A 24,615-nucleotide genomic window follows, 5' to 3' on the forward strand; every position below is an offset into this window, starting at 1 on the left:
CACGGGCTTCCCGACCCTGCGAGGATTCTACAACAACCGAATTCGGCTTGGGGTGGCGGAGAAGAAATGGGATGTGCTCTTCCCGCACCCAATACATGGACTCGTATTTACGAGAGGTCGGTTGTGGATTAGCTGGGAGGTCCCATGGCTGGGTCACTGCCTGCCGTAAGGTCGTAATAAATGGCGAGGCAATAGATGTGGATCGTTCACCTCTAACCACATCATAAAAACAATTGGTGCTCGGTCCCGGCTGTTGGTGGGCTTCTATATCGAGCGATCTCACTAGTCTGGCCATCAGATCGTTAAACGATATGTACGGTTCCTCAGGCGACCCCGGACCCTGGGAAGCAACTACAACATCCGGAGAGATTGAGTCAGCCTCAGACTCTTCAGATTCCATCCAGTAGGGGGGCGGCATACTGGAGGAAGAATCTCCTGGAGACTCCGATCTGCCACTCTCTCTAGATGGTGCCCTTGGGGCGTCTCTGGGCGTTGAATGGAAATGCTGCCGAGGCGCTGATGGTGAAGATTGTCCCCTAGAAGTTGGATAGTAGGCTGTAGAGTGGTACTCTTCCCATCTCGGAGCAGAGGAGTACCTGGAGTGGTACCAATCATCAGACCTCGCATCCGACGAACGGCTTCTACGACTTCTCGGAGGGGAGATGGCGATCTCAGTATCCATCGGGATCGGGGGCATCGGGGTTGGTGATCGAGCCCTAGGTGGGGAGTCTCGTATTTCCCCATCAGAGACAGAACCCCTCCTCGAATCCATAACGGGTTTGGTTGGCTGGCGGCCGGTGTGGTAAACCCGGTGGGGTAGCCCTCATAGCTGCCTGGATGGTCGGGACCAAGGGGGTTGGTTCCGAAGTAGGTATCGGAATCGAGGAAGAGGCCGAGCCCGAGTGACTGTGTTTTGCCTGCTCGGGGTTCTTCGGCTTCTTAACCGGTTTGCCCGTTTTATCTTTCTTGGCCTTCTTCTGCACAGGATATTTATCTGAGTCGCCGTGCTTTCTCTTTTCCTTTTGCTTCTTCGGCAAGGAAACAGACTGATCGGCCATAGCATGAGCGCCTTCTTCAGAAAGGCATGAGGGTGGAGCAATGGAGGAAGAGGCCGAGTGTTGCGGCAGGTCAGCCGAAGTTGGACGGCCTTTGGATGGGGCCACAACAGTGGAAGGCTTAGCCACCAGCCGATCAGATTGGAGGAGAGCCTGATCCCAAAGGAGTTTGCGGAGGCGGTTCTCCCTGTTCTTCCTCGCCTGTTTAGAGAAGGCCAAACAATGGCCACACTTATCGGTTCTGTGTCCTTCCCCCAAACAAAGGAGGCACAGATCATGCGGGTCCACGGTGGGCATTTTGGAACCGCATTTTCCGCACTTGCGGAACGCCGCCCGTTGCGCCATCGTAGAAAGAAGAAAAAAAGGAGATAGTAAGGCGGGAAAGTAATATTTTTGGGTTTTTTTTTTCATATAGGAACGATAAAGAAGAAAAAATAGTGCAAAGTTAAAGAAATATAAGTGAAATAATAACAACAAGAACAAGGTAAGAGAAAAGAGATTTTTGAACGAGCAAGAAGGTAAATAACAATCTGAGCGAGAGCGAAGCGGCACTAGGTACAATGAACGGCGGTCGCAAAGACTGGAAAATGGCGGACACTCCGCTCCTTATATAATGCTGGGGGGGAGGGGGAGCGGAGTTCCTGCCAAAAACCGTTAGCTGTTAATCTTCCGGCCAGAGGCACTGCGCAGGCGCAGAACCCATATGTGTGATGCACAGAGGCCACGACGAAGAAACAGTATCTATAGAGGATGATGGAGAGTACCCATTTCTCTGAGGTGATCTAAGACCAAGCATGGAAAAATGGCTTCAGTGTATGACAGAAGGAGAGGAGTCAACAGGGTGAGAGGGGAGTCACTGTTGCCTTCTGTGTTCCTCTGGGCATAGGCAACCCTGATGCAGATGAGCCCTGGGAGGTTGAGGTATATGGCCCAGGCTCTGAGTGTGTAGGGCTGAGAAGAGTCGCACATGCATGATCAGGCAATGCAGTTCTCAGTGGTCTGCAGCAAGGCAACAGAGGGTATTGAACCAATGTATGCCTTGGCTCCTGTGATGGGTTGGGCAGTGGGTCAGGTGCTGAGGGATCGGTAAGGGTGGAGAATCTACCAGATCTAGTTGGACTTCAGTGTTGTCAGTTATGTCTGGACACAAAGGATGTTCAGTGCTCTATTGCTGTGAGGTCTGAAGGGGGCAGCATGCCACATTTCATGGAGCATTTGCAGCCATTTTTGTCTTTTGCTGAACCAGGTGTTTTTGGTGCTTTAGCCTTTTTTGTTTAGCCTTTCTAAGCTTAAGCTTTTTTGTAGAGATTAGTTCAGTTTGGGCAGCACCAGAGGTCTCCAATGGAGGAGTGAGCGCTGTTAATCAGTGGACAGCTGAGGGGAAGCAAGCTTTTAAGTGGTTGAATCAAGCTTTCTGGTCTGCTTGGTAAAGGTTTTGCTGTGGGAGAAAGAGTTGATGACATGCACCTCCCAGAGGCAAAACAGGCATGGCAAGTGGCTGTCGGTGGTTGGCAATCTTCTGCTGCACTGTGCACAGCCTCAAAACAGGACCTTGAGAGTCGTTCTGGCAAATGAGGTAAAAGGTAAAGAGAAGAATTGGGAAGAGGAAGATAAAACGGGGAAGGTTGTCTTTATGTAACTTACTAAAGAAACTAGTGTTGGCTCTAATGCCAAATCTTCATGTATTTTTTCCTTTTTTTGTAGAAGTCAAGTGAAGAAAAGGAGGAACTGGAAAAACTGGGTAAGAGAGCAGAGGAAGAACTTACCAATGTGTTCACAATGGTGGTCAAAGAACTGGGGCCTTGGTGGGAGCCCTTCTCTGCATGCCAGTGTGCCCAGGGGCAGGGTTCCTGACAAGTACTAATTAATCAGCTTTGGAAACTTCCTAAATGAACTTCATGTGTGTGATGCACAGGCACCACAAAGGACAACTGCCAAGATCTTACTTCTGTTATACAAATCCTTGGTATGACCCTACTTAGCATATTGTGTCCAGTTCTGGGTCACCTTACTTGAATAGGGACAATACTGAATTGGAAAACATACAAAGAAGGGTATGGAAATGATTAAGAGGCTGGAGCATTGTCTGTATAAGAGGCTGCAATAACTGGGACTGTTCAGCTTAGAGAAAAGGTGGGTAAGAGGAGACACAATAGGAGTATTTTAAATAATGCACAAAGTGAAGAAAATGGAGAGGGAATATTCTTCTCCCTTTCCCATAATGCCTGAACCCAGGGTCATTCCATGAAGCTGACTTGGGTTAAGTTTAGGACAGACAAGAGGAAGTACTTCTTCACACAATATATAGTTGAACTATGGAACCTGCTGCCATGCAAAGTAGTAATGGCTACCTATCTGGATGCTGGCTATCTCTACTTGGATTGGACAGATTTGTGATGGCAGAGCTACTAGCTCTGCTGGCTATGTGCTACCACCTTCACCAGAGGTGGCATGCCTGCATACAGCAGTTGCTGAGGAGCTTGGGCAGGAGGAGGTCTTGCACCTATTCTGCTTGAACAACCCCATGAGCAGCTGGTTTGTACCATTTGTATGAAGTGCTAAACTAGATGGACCCTTGGTTTGATCCAGCATGGCTTTTATGTTTTTAAAGTATGCTATAGCCATTCTTACATGGAAAATGCTGTGCAGTTCTTTGGATCCAAGCCACAGAAGCCTGACCCTTTTGCTACAATTATGCTCATTTATATGACTCTGTTTCCCTCCTGCCTGGACATAGCTCCACCTGAGAGCCACCCTCCCTCCTGTTACCAACTGCCATTGCTGAGGATGTTAAAGAAAAAGAAATCAGTAGCCTTTTCATTATATTCATAGCCTGCAAAATTTTGGTAGTCAGAAACTAGTAATTGAATTTGCTTTCTTCTTTCCCCATTTCCCTTCCTATCCTTTTCTGTTGTGACTTTTAGACTGTAGGTCTGTGGTTAGGGACTGCCTTCTTTCTTATTCTAACCTTTGGCTAAAAGCGGGTAAAGATACTGTAAATAAATGAGTAAATGTTTTTAAAAGGAAGGGGGAAAAGAAAGCTAGAATAAAATAAATTACCTTTTTTGTAGAACAATGATAGAGAAGTAGATTTGTATGATTTTTGAGACTGATTGACCAATGTAGACTGTGTCTCTGGAAAGGAATATACTGAACTGGAAGAAACTTTTTTCTTGGGAGATTTTATAGGAGAGAGATACCTAGAAAAACAAACAAAGTAGTTCAACAGAAAATACAAATAACCATCATTTTCAGATCAAGTCAGACTTCTACCCACAAATAGTTGTTTCAAAATTTCTTTAAGAATTCACCTTCCCAAATGAAAGGATTTCTGTTCATCAACTGCATTCCATTCTGAAAAAAATTATGGATAGTCAACAGTACTACATGCCCAGCTTGAAGTCAGTGAACACCTACTCACTGACTGGAAGGACTTTCTTCAGCTGCAACATACTGTGGATTTCATCTGGAGGGCTGTCACTACATGTTGCTGGCACAGCCTGGAGGCCATCACGATGAGTGGTTCAAGATATACTGCCACCATGGCAGAGTCTGTGCACACCCCAATAAAGAGGATACACTGGGAGAGGGAGGAAATATTTTTTTTCAGTATTAAGGAAGAGACACTGTCCAACAAAATGATATGTGGAAATTGTATTGAGCAACTTGGTCTTGGTTGATGCCACCAGAAGCTGGTTGTTCATGTATGAGTATGCCTGGACTTCTTTCCAATATAAGTGAACACACACCACAGAAAAGCATTTTGTAATGCTTGGGAGTGCTAAAAATTTTAAAATATGAAACAGAAAAATGGAAGATCTATTTCCAGATCTGAAAATGACAGAAATACGTGTAGGGTGGTGCTATAAAGATATGAAAATAGGCATGTTTTATAATCCGCCAATGCAAGTCACTCTCCTTGACAGAAAAGGATGCCCTGTGAAGTGACCATCCAGAACTTTTCTGTCAAAATAAAGGAGTTAAGGTCTTTAAGACCAAAGGCCTCTTTCCTGCTTAACGTACTGTGAAATAGCATGAGAAAAACCCACAACAGATGGAGGGAGTGGGAATTTACTCAATGGTTCTCTTTGATAAGAGAGTGCATATCTCATCCATTAAGATGGAAGATGGAGATGTTTCATGTCTGGTAGTGATGGGCAAGAGAATGCTGAACACAATCGTGTAAGCTCGTGCAAGTATTACTGACAACACCCAGGTGCCAGGGTGATCGCTTCCCAGGTTGGTAGGAAGGGAAACAGCCAATCCTTAAAATCAACAAACATGTATAGAGAAGGAGGTAACGGCCAGCCCAGGATTCTAGTCAACACCTCTGTTCATTTTCTGTCCATGCATTTCTGTTCCAGGCTGTAGTGGGATGGAACATCCTTTCACTTCTGGAACAGACACAAAGTTTGGTGGGACACTTTGTCCTTACGGGTCTGGGGGAAAACAGAAGAGGAACTGGGCCCAAACCACTTACATGGGTGTTGGAAGAAACCCATCTTCTTCACATTACTCTCCAACTTGTATATTGAGTCCATGCACTAGTTGATCCTCCTGTTGAAGAGCTCATCTCTGCCAAAGGTCAGGTCTTCAATACAGGAAAGACCAGACAAATGCAGCCAGATGTGCCTCCTTAATGTGACTGTACCAATTATGGTTTTTGCACCACACTCTGCCTTCTTGCTACCATTTCTGTATTGATCCGAGAGAGGTACACAGCTTCTCTCTGAAACACTCTTGCAAGGTCCTTCAGCTGCTCAAGTCACAAAGGAATCCAGCTTCTCCCAAAGGAAAAGTTTGTACCTTGCTATGCTAGCTTGATAGTTGGAGATGTTAAGCTCCAGAGCTATAGAAACATAAATGCTCCTCCCCAGAGTGTGCAAGTACCATCCCTCATCATTGGAGGGTGTGGAATGTTGTTGACATGACCTCCCCTGTGCTGATTCCATGACCACTGAGTTCAAGTTTTGGGTGCTGAAAAGGAAGGGTTCCACTGCTTGGCCTAAGAACTCTCCACTTTGTTTTAATCAAGGGGGTCCATTGGCAGTGGACACTCGCTGCTCTAGTGCTCTCACCTTTTCTTCCAAAAGGGCTTGTACAAGCTTGCACTTGTACAAAGACAGTTCTGAAAATGTGGAAAGAAGCATGAAACAGAGCATCATTCCAAGCATCCACATACAGCATGGACCAACTCCTTATGAAGAAGGGTCCAGCATCTGAGCACACATTTGTACACTCCTCCGCCAACAAGGAGATGGGTATAGCATTTATTTCCTAGTTCAGCCTGGGTATGAGGCAACATCAAGCAGAGTGTCTCAGGAAAGATGCTCTTCCTGCAACAGAAGTAGCTTGCAAAATGGGCATGGGATTTTGCGGATCTGGCTGGAAAACCCATTTCAACACATGGTTGACTCTTCCTTGATGGAAAGCATCTCTGCAATGGCATGCACTGTAATGGCAAGTATGTCTGGATATCCACTGGCAACTGTCATTTACAAGCCTCCTCTCCTTCCACCTCAATTCTCACGATGCTGCTGTACTTGGGGAGCAATATGGTGGGGGGTTAAAGTAGGAGGAAGGACTGGTATGTTCGGGGATTATAATGTTAAAAGCTTCTGAGAGTGCCTCGAGTACTGAAGTGAGGGCAGCAGATTGATATGGAAGAGGGAATAGGCAGATGGACAATAGGAGGGGAGAAGCAACAGATTACATACGAAAAGCACTGCACAGCAAACACACTGCACTTCAAAATCCTCACAACAGTGGGAAAAATGCATATACAGTAGCCATAGTGATGGGGCCAATGTTGCCTCTAAAACAAGGACTCCACTCTGCTCATGAGAGTGAGAGTGCAGAGAAGATAATGGCCGATACGCCATCAGTCTTCCCAACTCAAATACCTGCATACCTATGCTGAAGGAGGCAAATTGGAATATTCAAGCAGAAGTAGGGGGAGGAAAAAAGAAAACAGCAGCACACTTTCAGGCAGAAAGGGGCAGATAGATGGCCCCAGTGTCCTCAGGCTCACCTACTTTTATGCCACATATATATATCAATGTATAAGTTTTCAGATTCTTCCCCTATGGCATGAGATGCAAGCTTGGTGCTCCCCTCCCTCCCTATTAGAAAAAACTGAGAGCTGGACTGCCCCACACCACCTGCATTTCCATAAGCCAAAAAAGAATATATTGCTGCAAATTTACCAGAAGGCATGGCTTTGGTATTAGCACAATTACCCCCTTATGCTAGGCAGACAGGTAACGCAGAGCAGAACAGGAATGTACGGGAGCAAAGAGCTATGGGAAGGGTTGCTCAGTTGTAATGGGTGCTGCCACTATCTATGGGTGCCCCAAGCCTTAATCAGGAACTTGAGGGTCCTCCTTAGCTCTTTGCTGCTGGAGCACCTGCCATTTCCAGTTCACCCTTTCTTCCTTGATCTGTGGAGCTTCTCCCAAAGTTAACTTTGTACTTTCTGCAGGGTACTGTGAGGCAACCAGTTATTCAAGGTTGTGCTGCTGTGAAAAGATGGGTGAAAGGAAAGGACATATGGAAAGGCTGCCAGGCTACTGAATCTGATAAAAGTAGCAGGTTAAACTTGGTGTTGCTGAGTGGGTGGCATTCGTGGTGGTGACAGCACCAAGAAAGGCTACAACAGTGTGATCGGGCGTGCGCAGTGCGCGACAGGGCGGGACTCGGAGGTGCCCTGCGGCCACAAAGCAGCGGCCGCGGCCAGGAGGGAACGGCCCCTCGGGCAGGAAACACCGATCCCGCGCTGCAAGAAAGACTTCCGCCCACCTCCAGCAGAACGCCGCTACATCACGCTGGAGAAAAGAGCCGCCGCCACGTGCAAGCAGATGCAAGCAGACGCGCGCTGCCACGATGTCGACGGAAGCCAGCTCCAGCGGCCAGCGCAGGCACACGTGGCGCCGGAGCGCATTGCCCGCCGCCCCAGGTGATCAGTGCTTTGAGTCATCCCTGGCCATGTCGACGTTTATATATCCTGGGGAACACACGGGCGCTGCCATTGGCGTGGTCACGGGCAATGGTCGTTACAGCAATAGGGGCTTAACGTGTCATGTAGAAGAAGGATGGACAGATGGCTGACACCTATCCCTCCTTCTGGTTCTGCCCCCAACCAGAGGGCGCCAGGTAGCCTTGTCAACCACCACTCAGGCCTGACGGTGCTGCTGCTCAATGCCAGGTCGGTCAATAATAAATCTTCCCTCATCCATGACTTGATTGTGGATGAGGGGGCTGACCTGGCTTGCATAACGGAGACCTGGGCGGGAGAGGGAGGGGATGTTGCCCTCTCCCAATTGTGCCCGCCCGGGTATCTGGTTCAACACTGTTCACGCCCAGAAGGGAGGGGAGGGGGAGTCGCGTTGGTTTACCGAGCCTCCATCTCTCTCACGGGTCTTCCGGTCCCTTTGAGACCAGGGCTGGAGTGTCTCTACTTGGTGTTGGGCGAACGAGACAGATTGGGGATTCTATTGGTGTACCGTGCACCCTTCTGCCCAGCAGTCTCCCTATCTGAGCTGACAGAGACTGTCTCGGACCTGGTGTTGAGGACCCCCAGGATGTTGGTCCTGGGGGATTTCAATCTCCATGCCGAGTCTGGACTGACCGGGGCGGCTCAGGACTTCATGGCCTCCATGACAGCCATGGGGCTGTCTCAACACGTCATCGGCCCGACCTATGAACGTGGACACACTCTGGACCTGGTTTTCTCGACGGGGCAGGAAGAGGATGACCTGAGGGTGAGGAACTTATGTTTGACTCCCCTGTCATGGTCAGATCACCTCCTGGTGAGGTTTGTGCTCGAGAGCGGCCTCTCCCTCTATAAGAGTGCGGACCCGATTGTATGGGCCCGCCCCTGGAGCCGGATGGATCCGGATGGATTCCTAAAGGCCCTGGGGGAGTTTCCGGCTGACAAGACTGGTGCTCCTGTCGAGGCTCTGGTCGAACTGTGGAACGGAGAGATGACCAGGGCTGTGGACACGATCACTCCTAAGCATCCTCTCCCACTGGGCAGAGTCCTCTCTTCCCCTTGGTATACACCTGAATTGTGGGCGATGAAGCAGGTTGGGAGACAACTAGAGCGTAGGTGGAGGAAATCACGGGATGAATCTGACCGAACACACTTGAGAGCCCACTATCAGGCCTATGCTGTGGCGGTGAAGGCAGCGAAAAAGAAGTTTTTTTCCGCTTCCATTGCCTCCTCACAATGCCGTCCGGCGGGGCTTTTTCGAGTGGTACAAGGCCTGGTTCGCCCGGGTCCTAAGGAAGATCCGATGCCACCCTCAAAGGCCAGCTGTGACGACTTTGCCAGGCATTTCAGGGAGAAAATCGCTCAGACTCGTCACGAGCTGGACTCCACTAATGAATCAGAGGTTTCTGGGGAGATGCCAATGCTACCGTCTGGTCCAAAATTATTGGAGGAATTTCAATTATTGCGGCCCGATGATGTGGACAAGGTGCTTGGACGAGTATGTCCCACCACTTGCCAATTGGATCCTTGCCCGTCTTGGTTAATAAATAACTCCAAGCACGGGATTGGGACCTGGATCTTGGAAGTGGTTAACGCTTCTCTGAGGGAGGGTCGAGTGCCTGCCCCTTTAAAGGAGGTGGTAATACGACCGGTCCTGAAGAAAGCGTCACTGGATCCAGAGATGGCCACTAACTATAGACCTGTGGCCAACATCCCGTTTCTGGGCAAGGTGTTGGAGCGAGTGGTGGCGGGACAACTCCAAGCACTCTTGGATGAAACTGATTATCTGGATCCTTTTCAGTCCGGCTTCAGACCCGGGTACGGTACTGAATCTGCCTTGGTCGCCCTGTACGATGACCTGTGCAGGGAGAAGGACAGGGGGAGTGCATCCCTGTTGGTTCTTCTGGACCTCTCGGCGGCTTTCGATACCATCGACCATGGTATCCTTCTGGATAGGCTAGCAGGATTGGGGGTCGGAGGCACTGCTTTGCAGTGGTTCCGCTCCTATCTCAACGGTCGATTCCAGAAGGTAGTGCTGGGGGACTATGTCTCTGCGCCATGGCAGCTATGCCATGGAGTACCACAGGGCTCCATTCTATCCCCTTTGCTATTTAACATCTATATGAAACCGCTGGGAAAGGTCATCAGGAGGTGTGGGCTGCGGAATCATCAATACGCTGATGATACCCAGCTCTACCTCTCGTTTTCCACTAATCCAGGTGAGGCAGTGGCTGTGCTGAACCGGTGCTTGGCCGAGGTAATGGAATGGATGAGGGCCAATAAACTGAAACTCAATCCAGACAAGACGGAGGTCCTGTTGGTTGGCGGATCGGGCTTCGGAAAGGGTGGATTTGACCTGGTCCTGAATGGTGCAACACTTCCTCTTAGGGACAAGGTCCGCAGCTTAGGAGTACTCCTCGACCCGGAGCTTTCTTTGGAAGCTCAGGTGACAGCGGTGGCGAGGAGCGCCTTCCTTCAGCTTCAGCTGATTAATCAGCTGCGCCCCTACCTGGAGTACGACTGCCTAGTGACGGTGACACGCGCACTGGTGACTTCCCGCCTAGACTTCTGTAACACGCTTTACGTGGGGCTTCCCCTGAAGACGGTCCGAACACTTCAATTGGTGCAAAATAGAGCTGCCAGGTTGCTGACGGGGACGGGGCGTTATGCTCACATGACTCCAGTCCTCCGTCAGCTTCACTGGCTTCCCATTGAAGCCCGGGCCCAATTCAAGGTGTTGGTTATGACCTATAAAGCCCTAAACGGCTTGGGTCCTGGCTACCTGAACGAGCGCTTATGTCCGTATATGCCCGACCGCCCCTTGAGATCTGCGGGAGGGTCCCATCTCCGGGAACCCTCCATGAAGGAAATTAGGAGAGTAAGTACTTGGAGGAGGGCTTTCTCTGCGGTGGCGCCCAACCTATGGAATTCACTCCCCAAAGAGTTCCGCCTGGCACCGTCATTACTGGTTTTTCGGCGCCAGGTAAAGACCTTTTTATTTAAACATCATTTTAATTGTTAAAATATATGATCTGGCCCGGGCAACTTCTTTTTCCTTCTCTTTCCTCCTCCTATATTCTTTACTTATTTTATACTGTTAATTTTAATTTTATATTATTATGTTTGTATCTCAGTGTATTTTTTGTATTTTTGTAGTTAGTGGTAATTTATTATGTTCTATTGTATTTCAATGTATTTTATTGTGTTGTAAGCTACCCCGAGGCTTCGGCAAGGGGCAGCATAGAAATGTTATAATAATAATAATAATAATAATAATAATAATAATAATATACTGGAAAGGCTGTGACAAATTTGTGATGCAGACATGTCAGGCTGCAGCCCCACTGCAATTTTTTAGATGGCCTTGATCTGCTAGTCTATAGCTTTTATGCAGGCTATCATGACATGCTCATACACGGCAGTGGAGGCTGCAATACCCTGCCTGATGTGCTCTTAAGAAGTGCACCCACTGCCAGCAATGTTCTTACTCACCCAGACCACAACTAGGTGGTTTGTAGCCTGCCTTTTGCATATTCATCTGTCAGAACTGCCCATAGATGCATTCTCTAGCCAGTTCCATGGCTACGGAGAGATGCTTAGACAGGTCTACTCTCTCTGCTTTGTGCTTGCCCATACATGTGTGCATCCCCTAACTGACCTGCCTGTGTTCCTGGCTCCTTTTCCCAGCTCAGTACCACCTGCTACAATACCTTCTCCCTTGGTTGCACACCAAGTAGCCGCTCTATTCCCAGTCTCAGTTCTAAGGCAATAAGTGAGAAATATGGGATAAGGCCTCTTTCAAATCCCTGATTCATGTTCTCAGAGGGTTGGCTTGTGGTGGCATGGTTGTGGATGCCCCTCTTGTTCAGATCATTAACAACGTGCCAAGTTCATTGCTTCTCCTTTCTTGGGGGACAGTAGTTTGGGTGGCACACATGATGCCCACTATCCTTCAGTTCCAGTTCTGTGGGAAATGCAGACAACACTGCTCCCTAGAAGGCACCCCGCACGGTCCTGGAAGTTCCTTCTCTGACCACATACAAAACATTTCTTGGCCCTATTCCTCCCTGTCTCTCTACAACACCACATAGGTAGCATTGGTGGTACTGGAAGAATATGTTATGCAGAATCTGGTACCCGAAGTGGGGCAGGATAGTGGCTGGGAAGGGATGGATGGATATGAAGAAGAGATGGTTGGTCCTATTGTGCCAAAACAGAAGTTCATTTTGGCCACGGTGGTGGCCAAATGGGTAATGGAAGACACAGAGTGCAAAGAAGTGCTGCTGGATGTGCTTGCCCAGGTGGGAGATAGCTCTATCCTTCTGGAGGTGGAAGAAGTAGAGGTAGAGACTTCCTGGATGGTGACTGGATGCCATTCATAGGCCAAAAGCACAGTCTTGGAGCCTGGAAGGGAAGATCCTGTTTCCTACAGTATAGCAAGGCATAATGTTCTTACAACTGAGTAGCTGTGCTAGTTAATAACGGAGAGGCATGTTGCTGCTATCTAAAATGTATAAGATTTCTACGAGGGAGACTGTTGAGAAGGAGCCTAGGAGGCTCCCATGCTTTGGGAGAAGAAATATCTCACCCTTTTTAATCATGCACACATGCCCCGTTTGATGAAGCTACTTTAAAGATGAAAGAAATGCTTTAGCCTGAAAATGAAGGGCAGAACAACTCAAAGAGAGAGTTGTTCATTCATTTAGAAAGAATGAACAGAGAGAATGTGAGCTTGAGCAATGGAGGTCCCAATGATGATGTCACTGGGTATGCGGTTGAAAAGGAACAGAGGGAAGCCCGCATCGTTTATCTGGACTTCCAGAAAGAGGTGGGCTGGGGCTCCCACCCTCTTCGTGATGCTGAGGTCTGGAAGCTTCTCTCTAATCTAGGCCTTGTCTAATCTAGGCCTTGTACTCTGTGGCAAAGCCTGTATGTGTGATGCCCAGAGACCATGAATAAGAACCATACTGAGATGGGAATGGAGGACACCTGTTCAGGCAGCAAGTGCTACTGGAAAACAACAATGTATGGATATCTGGAGGACAGCAGAGATGCCTGATGAAAATGGGAGTAAAAAGGACTTGCGGTTGGCGTCGTGGCGAGACAGCTGTGAAGAGCGGGGACTCCCATTATCACGCCGGTAATTGTTCGAGAGTGAGCCAGGGGAGGCTCATCCAAGCCCTGGTCGGGGCAGGGATTTAGACGTCCGAGCATTCTTCTGGTTAGTGTGGGGCGGCGGCTCCGCATTTACTGGGAGAAATTTGGACTTTTCTCAATCGAACAACACGGGAGAGATCAGCTCCCTGCAAGCCATAGACGACCGGATATAGCATAGAATAATAGCTAGAAGTTCATCGGACCTGCTGGGTGAGCTTTTCTTTTCTTTTTTTTCAATATTACCCATGAAAGAACTGAAGCAGTTACTAATTGACATAAAGAAGAAAAGCCCCTTTGACAGAGGGAAGAATTCCCCCTTCCCCCCATGGAGTTTTAAACAGCAATTGATCTGGGGGAGAGGAACTGAGGCTTTTTTGGAAAGTATGAGGCTGGAGAGAAAGACCTCTTTTCTCTAACCATCCCAAGTGTGAAAAATCAGAATAAATAACTATTGTGGAATAAATGATAGGACAAATCTTCTCTTATTTGCTGAACAGCCATCTTTAACATGTCTCATTGTCGTCCCAGTTCTTCTTTAAAACAACTTTTGTGACATCAAATAGCTCTTTGCTGCCATCCTGTGGCTACTGGATTTATAGCAAGTTTCCTTTTTTCTTTTTCTCTTCTCTCTTTTTTTGTTGTTGCCTTGTAATTTTTGGCAAAAAACTATTATCATCATGAAAAAAAAACCATTCTTCCTCCTCTTCGGCACCTACATCAGCTGCTCAGAGTCCAACTCACCCGTCTAAAGCGGCAGATGCTGAAAAATACCAAAAAGAGCTCCAAATGACTCTTTTGGCGATACAAACATCCTTAACAGCTATGCAAGCATCCCAAGAGGTGATGTCATCACGACAGGAAAGCATGTCAATTGAACAAAAAAACTTCGCAAATGAACAAAGAGAAAAGCAGGTTGCTTACCTGTAACTGATGTTCTTCAAGTGGCCATCTGTGCATTCACACATATGGGTGCTGCGCCTGCACAGCGCCTAGGCCGGAAAGATTGAAAACTAATGGTTTTGGCAGGAAAAACTCTGCTCCCCCTCCCCTCAGTAGTATATATAGAGCGGAGTGTTTGCCATTTTTTCCAGTCTTTGGAGACCGTACATTCGCCACCTCATGGAAGAAGACGGCATGTACCAACACATTCCCTTTCGGTACCAATGTTACAAGTATGAGGCAGTATTATACGGTACCGATAACGAAGCCACTCACTGACACCGAGCAGGGCCGGCGGGTGGGTTGTGTGACTGCACAGATGGCCACTCGAAGAACATCAGTTACAGGTAAGCAACCTGCTTTTCTTTGTCATGGCCTCTGTGCATTACACATATGGGTGAATAGCAAGCTTACCAGAAACGGTGGTGGGAGGTGTCGCTATTGAAGAACGGCAGAAAGAACAGCCCTCCCGAATGAGCAGTCTCTTCTGGCACGCACATCAAGATGACAGTGCTTCGCGAAAGTACAAGGCGTAGCCCAAGTTGCTGCCTTACAGACATCCTTGATTGGGACACCCGCAGCGAATGCGGAGGAAGCTGAGACCGCTCTAGTGGAATGGCCCCTTGGAACAACAGGCAAGTCCAGCTTTGAGAGTTGGTATGCCAATGAAATGGTTTGAATGATCCATTTCGACAGCCTCTGAGACGAAACAGGCGATCCTTGGTCTCACTCAGAATACTTTACAAAAAGTTTCTTGGAACATCGAACAGATTCCGTGTGTGATCTATAAAAAGCCAGGCATCGTCTAACATCTAAGGTGTGCAAGGACCTCTCAACCAGGTTCAACGGCGACGGAAAAAAGGCAGGCAACACAATTTCTTGGTACAGGTGAACCGGTGTGACAACTTTAGGCAAAAAAGTAGGGTCCATCCTCAGGACCACCTTTTCCTTATGGAAGTTTAAATAAGGTGGATCGATTCAAAGAGTGCAAAGTTCACTGGCCCTATGAGCTGATGTAACTGCAACTAAAAAAGCCGTTTTCCATGAAACAAGGTGTAAATCGACAGCGGCTAATGGTTCAAACGGTGGTTTTGTAAGCGCCTGTAGGACAACCGAGAGACTCCATGTCAGCATAAATGACAGGTGGAGATTCTGCAGGCCTTTAAGAAATTTCCAAATAAGTGGCTGTGAAAACACCGACAGCCCTTGTACTACACCACAATAATGTGAAACTGCAGCTGCATAAACCTTAATTGAGGGTTTCAGTCCCAAGCGATGCAGGTGCAGCAAAAACTGAAGAATATTCTCAACCGACGCCGTAAGCGGGTTAAATGAGCTAGATTCCGCGAAGGATGAAAAACGACACCACTTTGCCGCGTAGGACTTTCGGGTAGACGGTCTTAGTGCAGACTTGAGAATCCTTACAACCTCCGGATCCAAAGAACTCGGTCCCGACAATATTCCCGTCGGTACCGAGTCAGTGAGGGGGTCTGACCGATCATGAGCTGAGGTACCTAGTGATCTAGTAGTTCTCTGTTCTGAAACAGTCCCTTGAGTCAATGAATCCTCCACACAGTGAGGTTAAATGACGACAGGTCCGGGTGACGGACAGCACCATTTTGCTGGGTTATCAAATGTGTGAGTGGAAGGGGAAGGAAATTGCCCTTTGAGATCCAAAGGAGAGTGGAGAACCACGCTTGACAAGGCCACCAAGGTGCTATGAGTATTCCAGTGGCATCGTTGTGCACGATCTTCGAGACGACTTTGGTCAGCAGAGAAATAGGTGGAAATGCATAGAACCTGAGATTTGTCCATGTAATCATAAGGGCATCTCCCATCGATCCCGGTCCTACTCCCGCCCTGGAGCAGAACCTTTTGCACACCTTGTTTCTGTGGGTGGCAAAGAGATCTATGTCCGAATGTCCCCACAGTTGGAACAATTGGGTGCAAACTTGGTGGTTTAGTTCCCATTCGTGGGTGATCGACATGTGTCTGCTCAAGGAGTCTGCCTCTTCCTTGTCGGTCCTGGCCAGATGGACCGCCAAAAGGGTTATGCCTCTCGGGATACACCACTCCCAAATGTCCATGGACAGGCGGGCCAGGGCGGTGGATTTTGTGCTGCCCTGCTTGTTGATATAGAATACCGCCACTATGCTGTCTGATGTGAGCTGTATCACTTGTTGGTGAAGAACAGTTTCAAAGGACCGTAGCACTTTGAAAATCGCTAACAGCTCAAGGTAATTTATGTGGCTCAGCGATTTCTGGCAGTTCCTCATGCCTTGGGATCGAAGCCCTGTACATACCGTGCCCCACCCAACCAATGAAGTGTCGGTGTATAGAGTCCTCGTTGGGTGAGGGGTAATGAACAGGGTCCCCACATTCAGATTGGGTGGGGATACCCACCAAGTCAATGTCTGTAAAACAGCACAGGGTACATGAAGAAGTGTGTTCAGTGAATCTCTTTGTGGACGAAAGTTCTTGTTCAACCAGAGTTGAAGTGGACGAAACTTCAACCTGGCATGTGGGACAATGGCGACTGTGGCTGCCACGTGACCCAAAAGTCTTTGTATGGAAAGCACTGTGACTATGTGGTCTCGTCGAATCCGAGAGAGGCAGGCATGGAGGCTGTCCTGACGAGCTTGGGGGAGGAATGCCCTCGCCACCATAGAATCGAGACGAGCTCCGATGAAGTCTATCACCTGTGTAGGAACAAGGGATGATTTTTCACTGTTAATGCAAAGTCCAAGGTTGTCCAATAATGTACAAACAGCATGAACAGCTGAAAGTAGGGTTTCATGGGTCTGTGACACTATAAGCCAGTCATTCAGGTAAGGGTAGACTTGGATGCCGTGAAGTCGAAGATGAGCACAGACTGGAGCCATACATTTCGTGAAGACCCTCGGAGCCATGGCCAAGCCAAATGGAAGGACATTAAACTCGTAAATTTCAGTTCCAACGGTGAAACGCAGAAGACACCTATGACTTTGGTGAATCGAAATATGGAAACAGGCATCCTTTAAGTCAAGGGAGGTGAACCAATCCTCTCTCCTCAGCAGCGGAAGAATATTTTGGAGGGTAGTCATCTGAAATGTCTTTGGTTTGATAAACTTGTTGATATTCCAGAGGTCCAAGATCGGACGAAGACCACCGCCTTGTTTCAGAACCGTAAAATATCTAGAGTAGAATCTGTGCAGTCCCTCGGAACTGGAAACCCGTCAAATCGTTCCCTTATGAAGCAGTTGTCGCACTTCGCTCACTAACTCCAGGGAGCGCGGTGTAAATCGAATCGGGCTCGACGGAGGAACGGTATCGAATTCTATTCTGTACCCGAGCTGCATAATTGACAGGACCCACCGATCAGATGTAATGGACTCCCAAATGGGGAGTCGGCCTTGCAGCCATTCCCCAAAAGGGAGGAGGAAGGGTGGGTACGGAGGTGGAGGAGAGGTTTGCACATCCCATCAGCATTGATGCTTCTCGGTATCGAAACGTCGACGATTTTGTGGAAAACACTGATGCGGTTGTTGCCTTCTTCGTTGTGGCCTCTGTTGGTACTGTCGCTGTGGCGACTGATAGCGGTAGGATGGGCGTGACCATGACAACGTACGTTTGTTTTGTCCGGGCAGTTCCATGCGTCTAGCCGTCATCCAAGATTCATGGATTGACTTTAACTTGTGATCGGTGCGGGAGTGAAAAAGCCTGGAGCCGTCAAAAGGCATTTCCTCTATTCACCGCTTCATTTCATCAAGGAAGTTACAGTTTCGCAACCAGGCATGCCTTCTCACTGAGACAGCTCCCACAAGCGCTCTCGAGTCCGTATCCACATGGTGGCGTGCTGTGGATAACTGTTGAATGGCGACTTGCATCCCCTCTTTAATGAAGGTTCTGGCAAGGTCCCTTTGTTGCTCAGGCAGGGGAGCGACAATATTATTCAGCCTCTGCATAAGAAAGAATTGATACCTAGCGAGGGTGGCTTCATAGTTGGACATCCGAAGCCCTAGTCCTGCAGCTGCAGAGACCCTGCGCGCCAGGGTATCAATCTTGCGCCCCTCCTTATTTCTGGGGGTGGTATTATTATTATTATTATTATTATTATTTATTATTATTATTATTATTATTATTACATTTCTATGCCGCCCCTTGCCGAAGCCTCGGGGCGGCTTACAACACAATAAAATACATTGAAATACAATAGAACATAATAAATTACCACTAAATACAAAAATACAAAAAATACACTGAGATACAAACATAATAATATAAAATTAAAATTAACAGTATAAAATAAGTAAATAAAGAATATAGGAGGAGGAAAGAGAAGGAAGAAGAAATTGCCCGGGCCAGATCATATATTTTAACAATTAAAATGATGTTTAAATAAAAAGGTCTTTACCTGGCGCCAAAAAACCAGTAATGACGGTGCCAGGCGGAACTCTTTGGGGAGTGAATTCCATAGGTTGGGCGCCACCGCAGAGAAAGCCCTCCTCCAAGTACTTACTCTCCTAATTTCTTTCATGGAGGGTTCCCGGAGAAGGGACCCTCCCGCAGATCTCAAGGGGCGGTCGGGCATATACGGACGTAAGCGCTCGTTCAGGTAGCCAGGACCAAAGCCGTTTAGGGCTTTATAGGTCATAACCAACACCTTGAATTGGGCCCAGGCTTCAATGGGAAGCCAGTGAAGCTGACGGAGGACTGGAGTCATGTGAGCATAACGCCCCGTCCCCGTCAGCAACCTGGTAGCTCTATTTTGCACCAATTGAAGTGTTCGGTATGGCCTCTAGCTTCCCTGCCCTGAGATGATTCGACCACCACAGAGTTTAGCTTAGGGTGGTGAAGCAGAAAGGGGATGTCACTCTCTTGGACCCGATACATGGACTCGTATCTTCTCACCGTAGGTTGTGTTTGAGAAGGCAAGTCCCAGGTTGCGTCATCGCCTGCCGCAGAGTTGTAATAAGCGGAAAGACGATTGCTGGTGATTGTTCTCCCCGGACAATGTCATAGAACTTGTTGTTGCTCAGATCTGGCTGATGTTGCGCCTCGATCTCGAGCAACCGAACAAGTCTAGACAAAAGTTCCCCGAATGAAATGTGGGGTTCTTCAGGTGATAACGGGCCTTGCGATGTAATCATGCCACATGGGGAGGCAGAGTCGGCATCCGAGTCTGAGTCGGGTCCGGGATGGTATGGTTCCAATGAGGAGGTCCCTGGAGAAGTGCAACACTCGGGTTCTACATGCCAGGAAGTAGATGGCAGATCCTCATGAATGGAAGGTGAAAAGCGATCCCGCGGGTGAGGATGAAATCCAAAAGAATGGTAGTCCTTCCAACCCCTCGGGTAGTCATAGTAGGGTCGGAACCATCCTTCTTCCCGCCTCTCGTCCATTTGGGTCTGAGGTGGTGGTGGTGGTGGTGATCGGTCTCTAGCTCTCGCCGTAGGCATAGGAGTCGGGGACTGGGGCCTCAGAGGAGAAACCTGACTCTCCCCATCGGATATCGACTCACGATGCTGCTCTTCGGGCAGTGGAATGGCCATGCCCTGTTGAAGAGCAGGTTGCATCGGTGACCCCGTAGGAGTAACCTGCATCACCGCCTGAAGCATCGGTACCGATGGTGTTGGTACCAAAGCTGCTGTCGGGATCGATGGGGCTGTTGAACCTGAATCCCGATGCCTCTTCATATGAGGCGGTTTTGCCGCCTTATCTTTCTTCGATTTCTTGTGAGCCAAAGATTGATCTGATCCCCCGTGCTTCCTCTTTTCCTGTTGTTTACTAGGGGGGAAGAGGTAACTGAGCCCCTGGGGGGAATTTCCACCGTCGGATGGTTGTGGCTGTGGCATAGGCGGCATGGGTGAAGGGCGTTGCCTGGACATGCCCGCGGCAGAGGCTGAGCGTTGAACCGGCTTGGACGAGGCTGAGGCCTTGTGCTTAGCAGATGGAGCATGTGCTGGCCCGGGTTTTCCTGCAGGCTGATCAGATTGCATCAGCGCTTGATCCCAAAGGAGTTTGCACAGCCGGTTCTCCCTATTCTTTCGCGCTTGCTTAGTGAAAGCAAGGCAATGACAGCATTTGTCTGTTCTGTGCCCCTCGCTGAGGCAGAGGAGGCACAAGTCATGCAGGTCTGCCGGGGACATTTTGGACCCGCATTCCGTGCATTTGCGGAAGGCCGCTCGCTGCGCCATCGCAGTAAAGGAAGAAATAGAATATAGAAAAGAGGGAAAAGTAATATATTTTTGGTTGTTTTTTTTATAGGAACAAGTAAAGAGAAAAAGAAGATATAGAAGAGATGAACAGGCACGAGGCACAGCGAACGGCGGTCATAAAAGATAGGAGAAAATGGCGGACATTCCGCTCTATATGTACTACTGAGGGGAGGAGGAGCGGAGTTTTTCCCGCCAAAACCATTAGCTTTCAATCTTTCCAGCCTAGGCACTGCGCAGGCACAGCACCCATATGTGTGATGCACAGATGCCACGACGAAGAACTTCTTGACAAAATCTATTAAGGAAGTATCGACCCAATTGGCAGACATTCAACTTAAAACTGAACAGAATACACAAAAAATACAACAAGCGCATGAAAAACTTGAAACGGTAGATAAAGAAACACAATTATTAAAGCAAACAAACAAGTCACTATGGGATTCGCATGCCATATTAGAGATGGAGAAGGCATCTAACTATTTGAGATTTCAGAATATACCTGAAGGAAAGAATGAGGACCTACGGGATTTAATGATTAACATGCTAGCAGAGTCATTAGAGATAGAAAATGAAGAGATGAGAGCAGGGATTGACCTTGCTTACAGACTTAATTCAGCTTATGCCAGGAAAAACAAACTTTCGAGGGAAGTCCATGTCAAATTTGCTCAAAGGTCTATAAGAGACAATGTCTTGAGGGCCATACATGATAAACCTTTAAAGGTGGATGATCACCATGAGGTGACTGTTCTGAAACAAATACCATGGAGGATTAGAGAAGGACGAAAGAAATACTTATTCCTTACTACAAAGCTGACTAAAAAAGAGATTATGTTTAGGTGGCTAACGCCAGAAGGAATATTTTTCACCTGGAACTTCACAAGGTACAAACTGGACTCGATCTTTAAGGCACAAGAGTTTTATGAAAAATTTAGAAGTATGCTTGAAGAGGAAGAACCGGGTACCTCAAAAGAAGGAGGGAAAGGTGCCAAACCAATGGAACTAACAACGTATCACTCTGAGAAAGGAGAAATAGTGAATATTGACTCACAACAAGAAATACAGACACTGGACCCAAAGGAAAAGAAAAAAGGTAGAAGTGTAAAGGCGAAGAATAAGTAGGTAAATATATACTTTTTAAACATGGCCTTTAAAAGGGAAGGAAAAATTGAACTGCTCTGTTTAAATGTAAATGGACTAAACAGACCCTCTAAGAGGAGAAGGATCCTCTCTCAACTTCAAAAACGAAAATTAGATATTATTTGTGTACAAGAAACACATATTAAGAAACAACATGCTAAACTTTTGGAATGTTCAAAGCTTGGAAAGTTATTTATATCTTCTGCTTCTCAAAAGAAGCGAGGTCTAGCGTTACACATTAAGGAAAAACTAGATCCTAAATATATACTGGCTGATGAGGACGGTAGGACTCTGATGGTTGAAATTACAATGAAACTTAAAAAGGTGCTTTTAGTGGTGATACATGCCCCAAACAACCATCAGGAAATGTTTTACAAAAGATTATATGTTTTACTCTTACAAGTGGGATGCCAGACTGTGTGTGTAATGGGAGATTTCAGTGCAATTGTGGATAAGAAAATGGACAATAAGAGTGAGATTAAAGGAAAAAGAGGCAGGAGGATACGTCCAAAGAATTGCTCTAATATGATTGAAGAACTCAGATTGATAGACGTTTGGAGATAAAAATCCAACCTCTGCTAAATATTCCTTTTACTCAAATAAACATAGGTCGTGGTCTAGAATTGATATGGTTCGGATAACCCCAGACCTAGTACCAGATCTGCTAGAAGCTGAAATAGAGGCAAATGTCTGGGCAGATCACAACCCTGTAGCTATATCACTGAAAGGAACAGTAATGTCGCCCAGACAGCGCTTAAATACAGCTTTATTAAAGGATAAAAAATTCATGGAAGAGATAAATAAGGAAATGCAAGTATTCTTTCAAATACATAAAACTGAAGAAGCCTCTTTACAAAATGTCTGGGATACAGCCAAAGCCTATGTCTTAAAGAAAATAGCGAAAGATTTTTTTGCGAAGCTATATCAGAATGATGAGATTTCAACTGAGAAAGTAAAAGAATACATCCGAAAGGGAGATTTACCAAAACTACCGGAGAAATATTAAAAAGTATTGAATCAAGAAGTAACAACCATGGAAGTAATAGAGGCAATTAAGCGACAAAAGAACGATAAAACTCCTGGCCCAGATGGGCTGCCAGCAGAGTTTTATAAATCCTTTGAAGGAACTTTTGCTACACTTCTTAAAGATATATGTAATGCAGCACTTTTAAATGCCAAAATACAAAATACTTGGACAGAGGCAAATATCACATTAATACCAAAAGAAGACACGGACTTGACGCAGATTCAAAATTATAGACCTATATCACTATTAAACATGGATTACAAAATTTTTGCCTCCATAATGGCAGAAAGATTGAAGAAGTATCTAACAGACTTTATTCACTCAGATTAAAATGGTTTCTTACGTAAAAGACAAATGAGGAATAACTTGAGAACTATCTTGGACATCTTAGAGTATTATGAGATTCATACAGAAAAACCAATGGCACTATTATTCATGGACGCACAGAAGGATTTTGACAATGTTAACTGGCAATTTATGAAGCAACAGCTAGCTCAAATGGAGTTTGGTGAAAAGTTTATTAATGTGATATCAAGCATCTATCAGAAGCAGTCGGCTAGGATTATAATTAATGGAGAATTTACAAAGACTATAGATATACAAAAGGGTACAAGACAAGGATGCCCATTATCACCTCTGTTGTTTATACTGATTTTAGAAGTGTTGAACAGAAATATCAGGGATGATGCAGACATTAAAGGTACTAGAATTAGAGATGAAAGCTATAAATTGCAAGCATTTGCAGATGATCTAGTTTTCAAAACGGAGGAACCCTTAGTAACAATGCCTAAACTCCTACAAAGGATTGAAGAATATGGTGAGGTTACTGGAATGAAAATAAATAGGGAAAACACGAAACTGTTAGTAAAAAATTTTACGCAAGACCAGAGAAAAACCCTGCAGGAACAAGTAGATTTGCCGATTGCTAAAAAGGTTAAGTATCTGGGAATTTATCTTACAGCTAAGTGTACTACTCTGAAATAAGACAATTGTGATAAACTATTGAAGGTTATTAAGAGTGATCTGAAAAAATGGGCTAATTTGCATTTATCTTTGCTGGGAAGAATAGCACTAGCTAAAATGAATATATTACCAAAGTTTTTGTTTCTGTTCCAAATGATTCCCATAAAAATTGATAGAAAATTTTTTGAGGATTTAAATTTTCAATTTTCAAGATTTATAAGGAGAAAGAAGAAACCAAGAATTAAATTAAAAATACTTCAGGAGGCTAAAGAGAACGGGGGTTATGGTCTCCCCGACTGGATGCTGTATTATCAAGCTTCTGTTTTAGCATGGCTAAAAGAATGGATAACTTTAAGAAATAAGAGAATTTTGTATCTTGAAGGGCATGATTTGCAAATGGGCTGGCACGCTTATATGTGGTATGAGAAGGCTAAGTCACATGGCTCTTTTTTAAGTCACTGTATTAGAAAATCATTAATATCAGTGTGGAAAAAGTTAAAGATAAAATTGTATAATAAATTACCAAAATGGCTTTCATCTATGGAAGCTCTTGTATATCCAAATGCATTGAACTTTGAAGCGATCGTAAGATACGATGACATTTTGGATAATGATGGAGGATTGAAATTGAATCAGGAAACACAAGAACAGGGATCTAGTATCTCTTGGTGGCACAAGGTGCAGATACAATCGAGATATGCTAAAGATTATAAAGTGTGGGGTTTTTATAAGGACTTAATAGCGTTTTATCAAGTGATGTTTAAATCAGATGAGAAAATGATTAAAAGATTAGATGATTTTTTACTTGATAGGAGAATGGAAGATGAACAGGTTAAGGAAACCATGATAACGTGGGCACAAAATTATGGATATAATATTGAATTAGAAAAGTGGCAAAAGCTATGGGAGAGAAATATTAAGGTAACATTAGCAACCTCGTATAAATAAAACTTGTATAAAATGTTTTATAGATGCCAAATAGATTAGCTAAGATGTTTCCAAATATATCAAATGGATGTTGGAAACGTAAACATAAATTGGGTACCTTTTATCATATGTGGTGGACTTGTGATAAAGGAAAAAAAGTATTGGATTAAAATACACAAATGACTTGAGGAAATTTTGCAAAAACCTTTAACATTTAAACCT

At 46.2% G+C, this 24,615-nt stretch overlaps 1 protein-coding gene across 6 annotated transcripts in view; it reads right to left on the bottom strand.

The window, feature by feature from the left end:
- The window catches only part of RB1 (RB transcriptional corepressor 1), a 163,032-nt gene that overhangs the window by 66,293 nt on the left and 72,124 nt on the right, over positions 1–24,615 (bottom strand). For all 6 annotated transcript variants that reach the window (XM_044431793.1, XM_044431794.1, XM_044431792.1 and 3 more), the window contains one exon: positions 4,116–4,255. In XM_044431793.1, coding sequence (XP_044287728.1) covers positions 4,116–4,255 — 140 coding nt within the window. The remainder of the gene's footprint in view (positions 1–4,115; positions 4,256–24,615) is intronic.

This window comes from Varanus komodoensis, unplaced genomic scaffold (assembly GCF_004798865.1).
Source record: "Varanus komodoensis strain SLA01 unplaced genomic scaffold, ASM479886v1 scaffold23, whole genome shotgun sequence".
In the NCBI taxonomy this organism is placed as follows: Eukaryota; Metazoa; Chordata; class Lepidosauria; order Squamata; family Varanidae; genus Varanus; species Varanus komodoensis.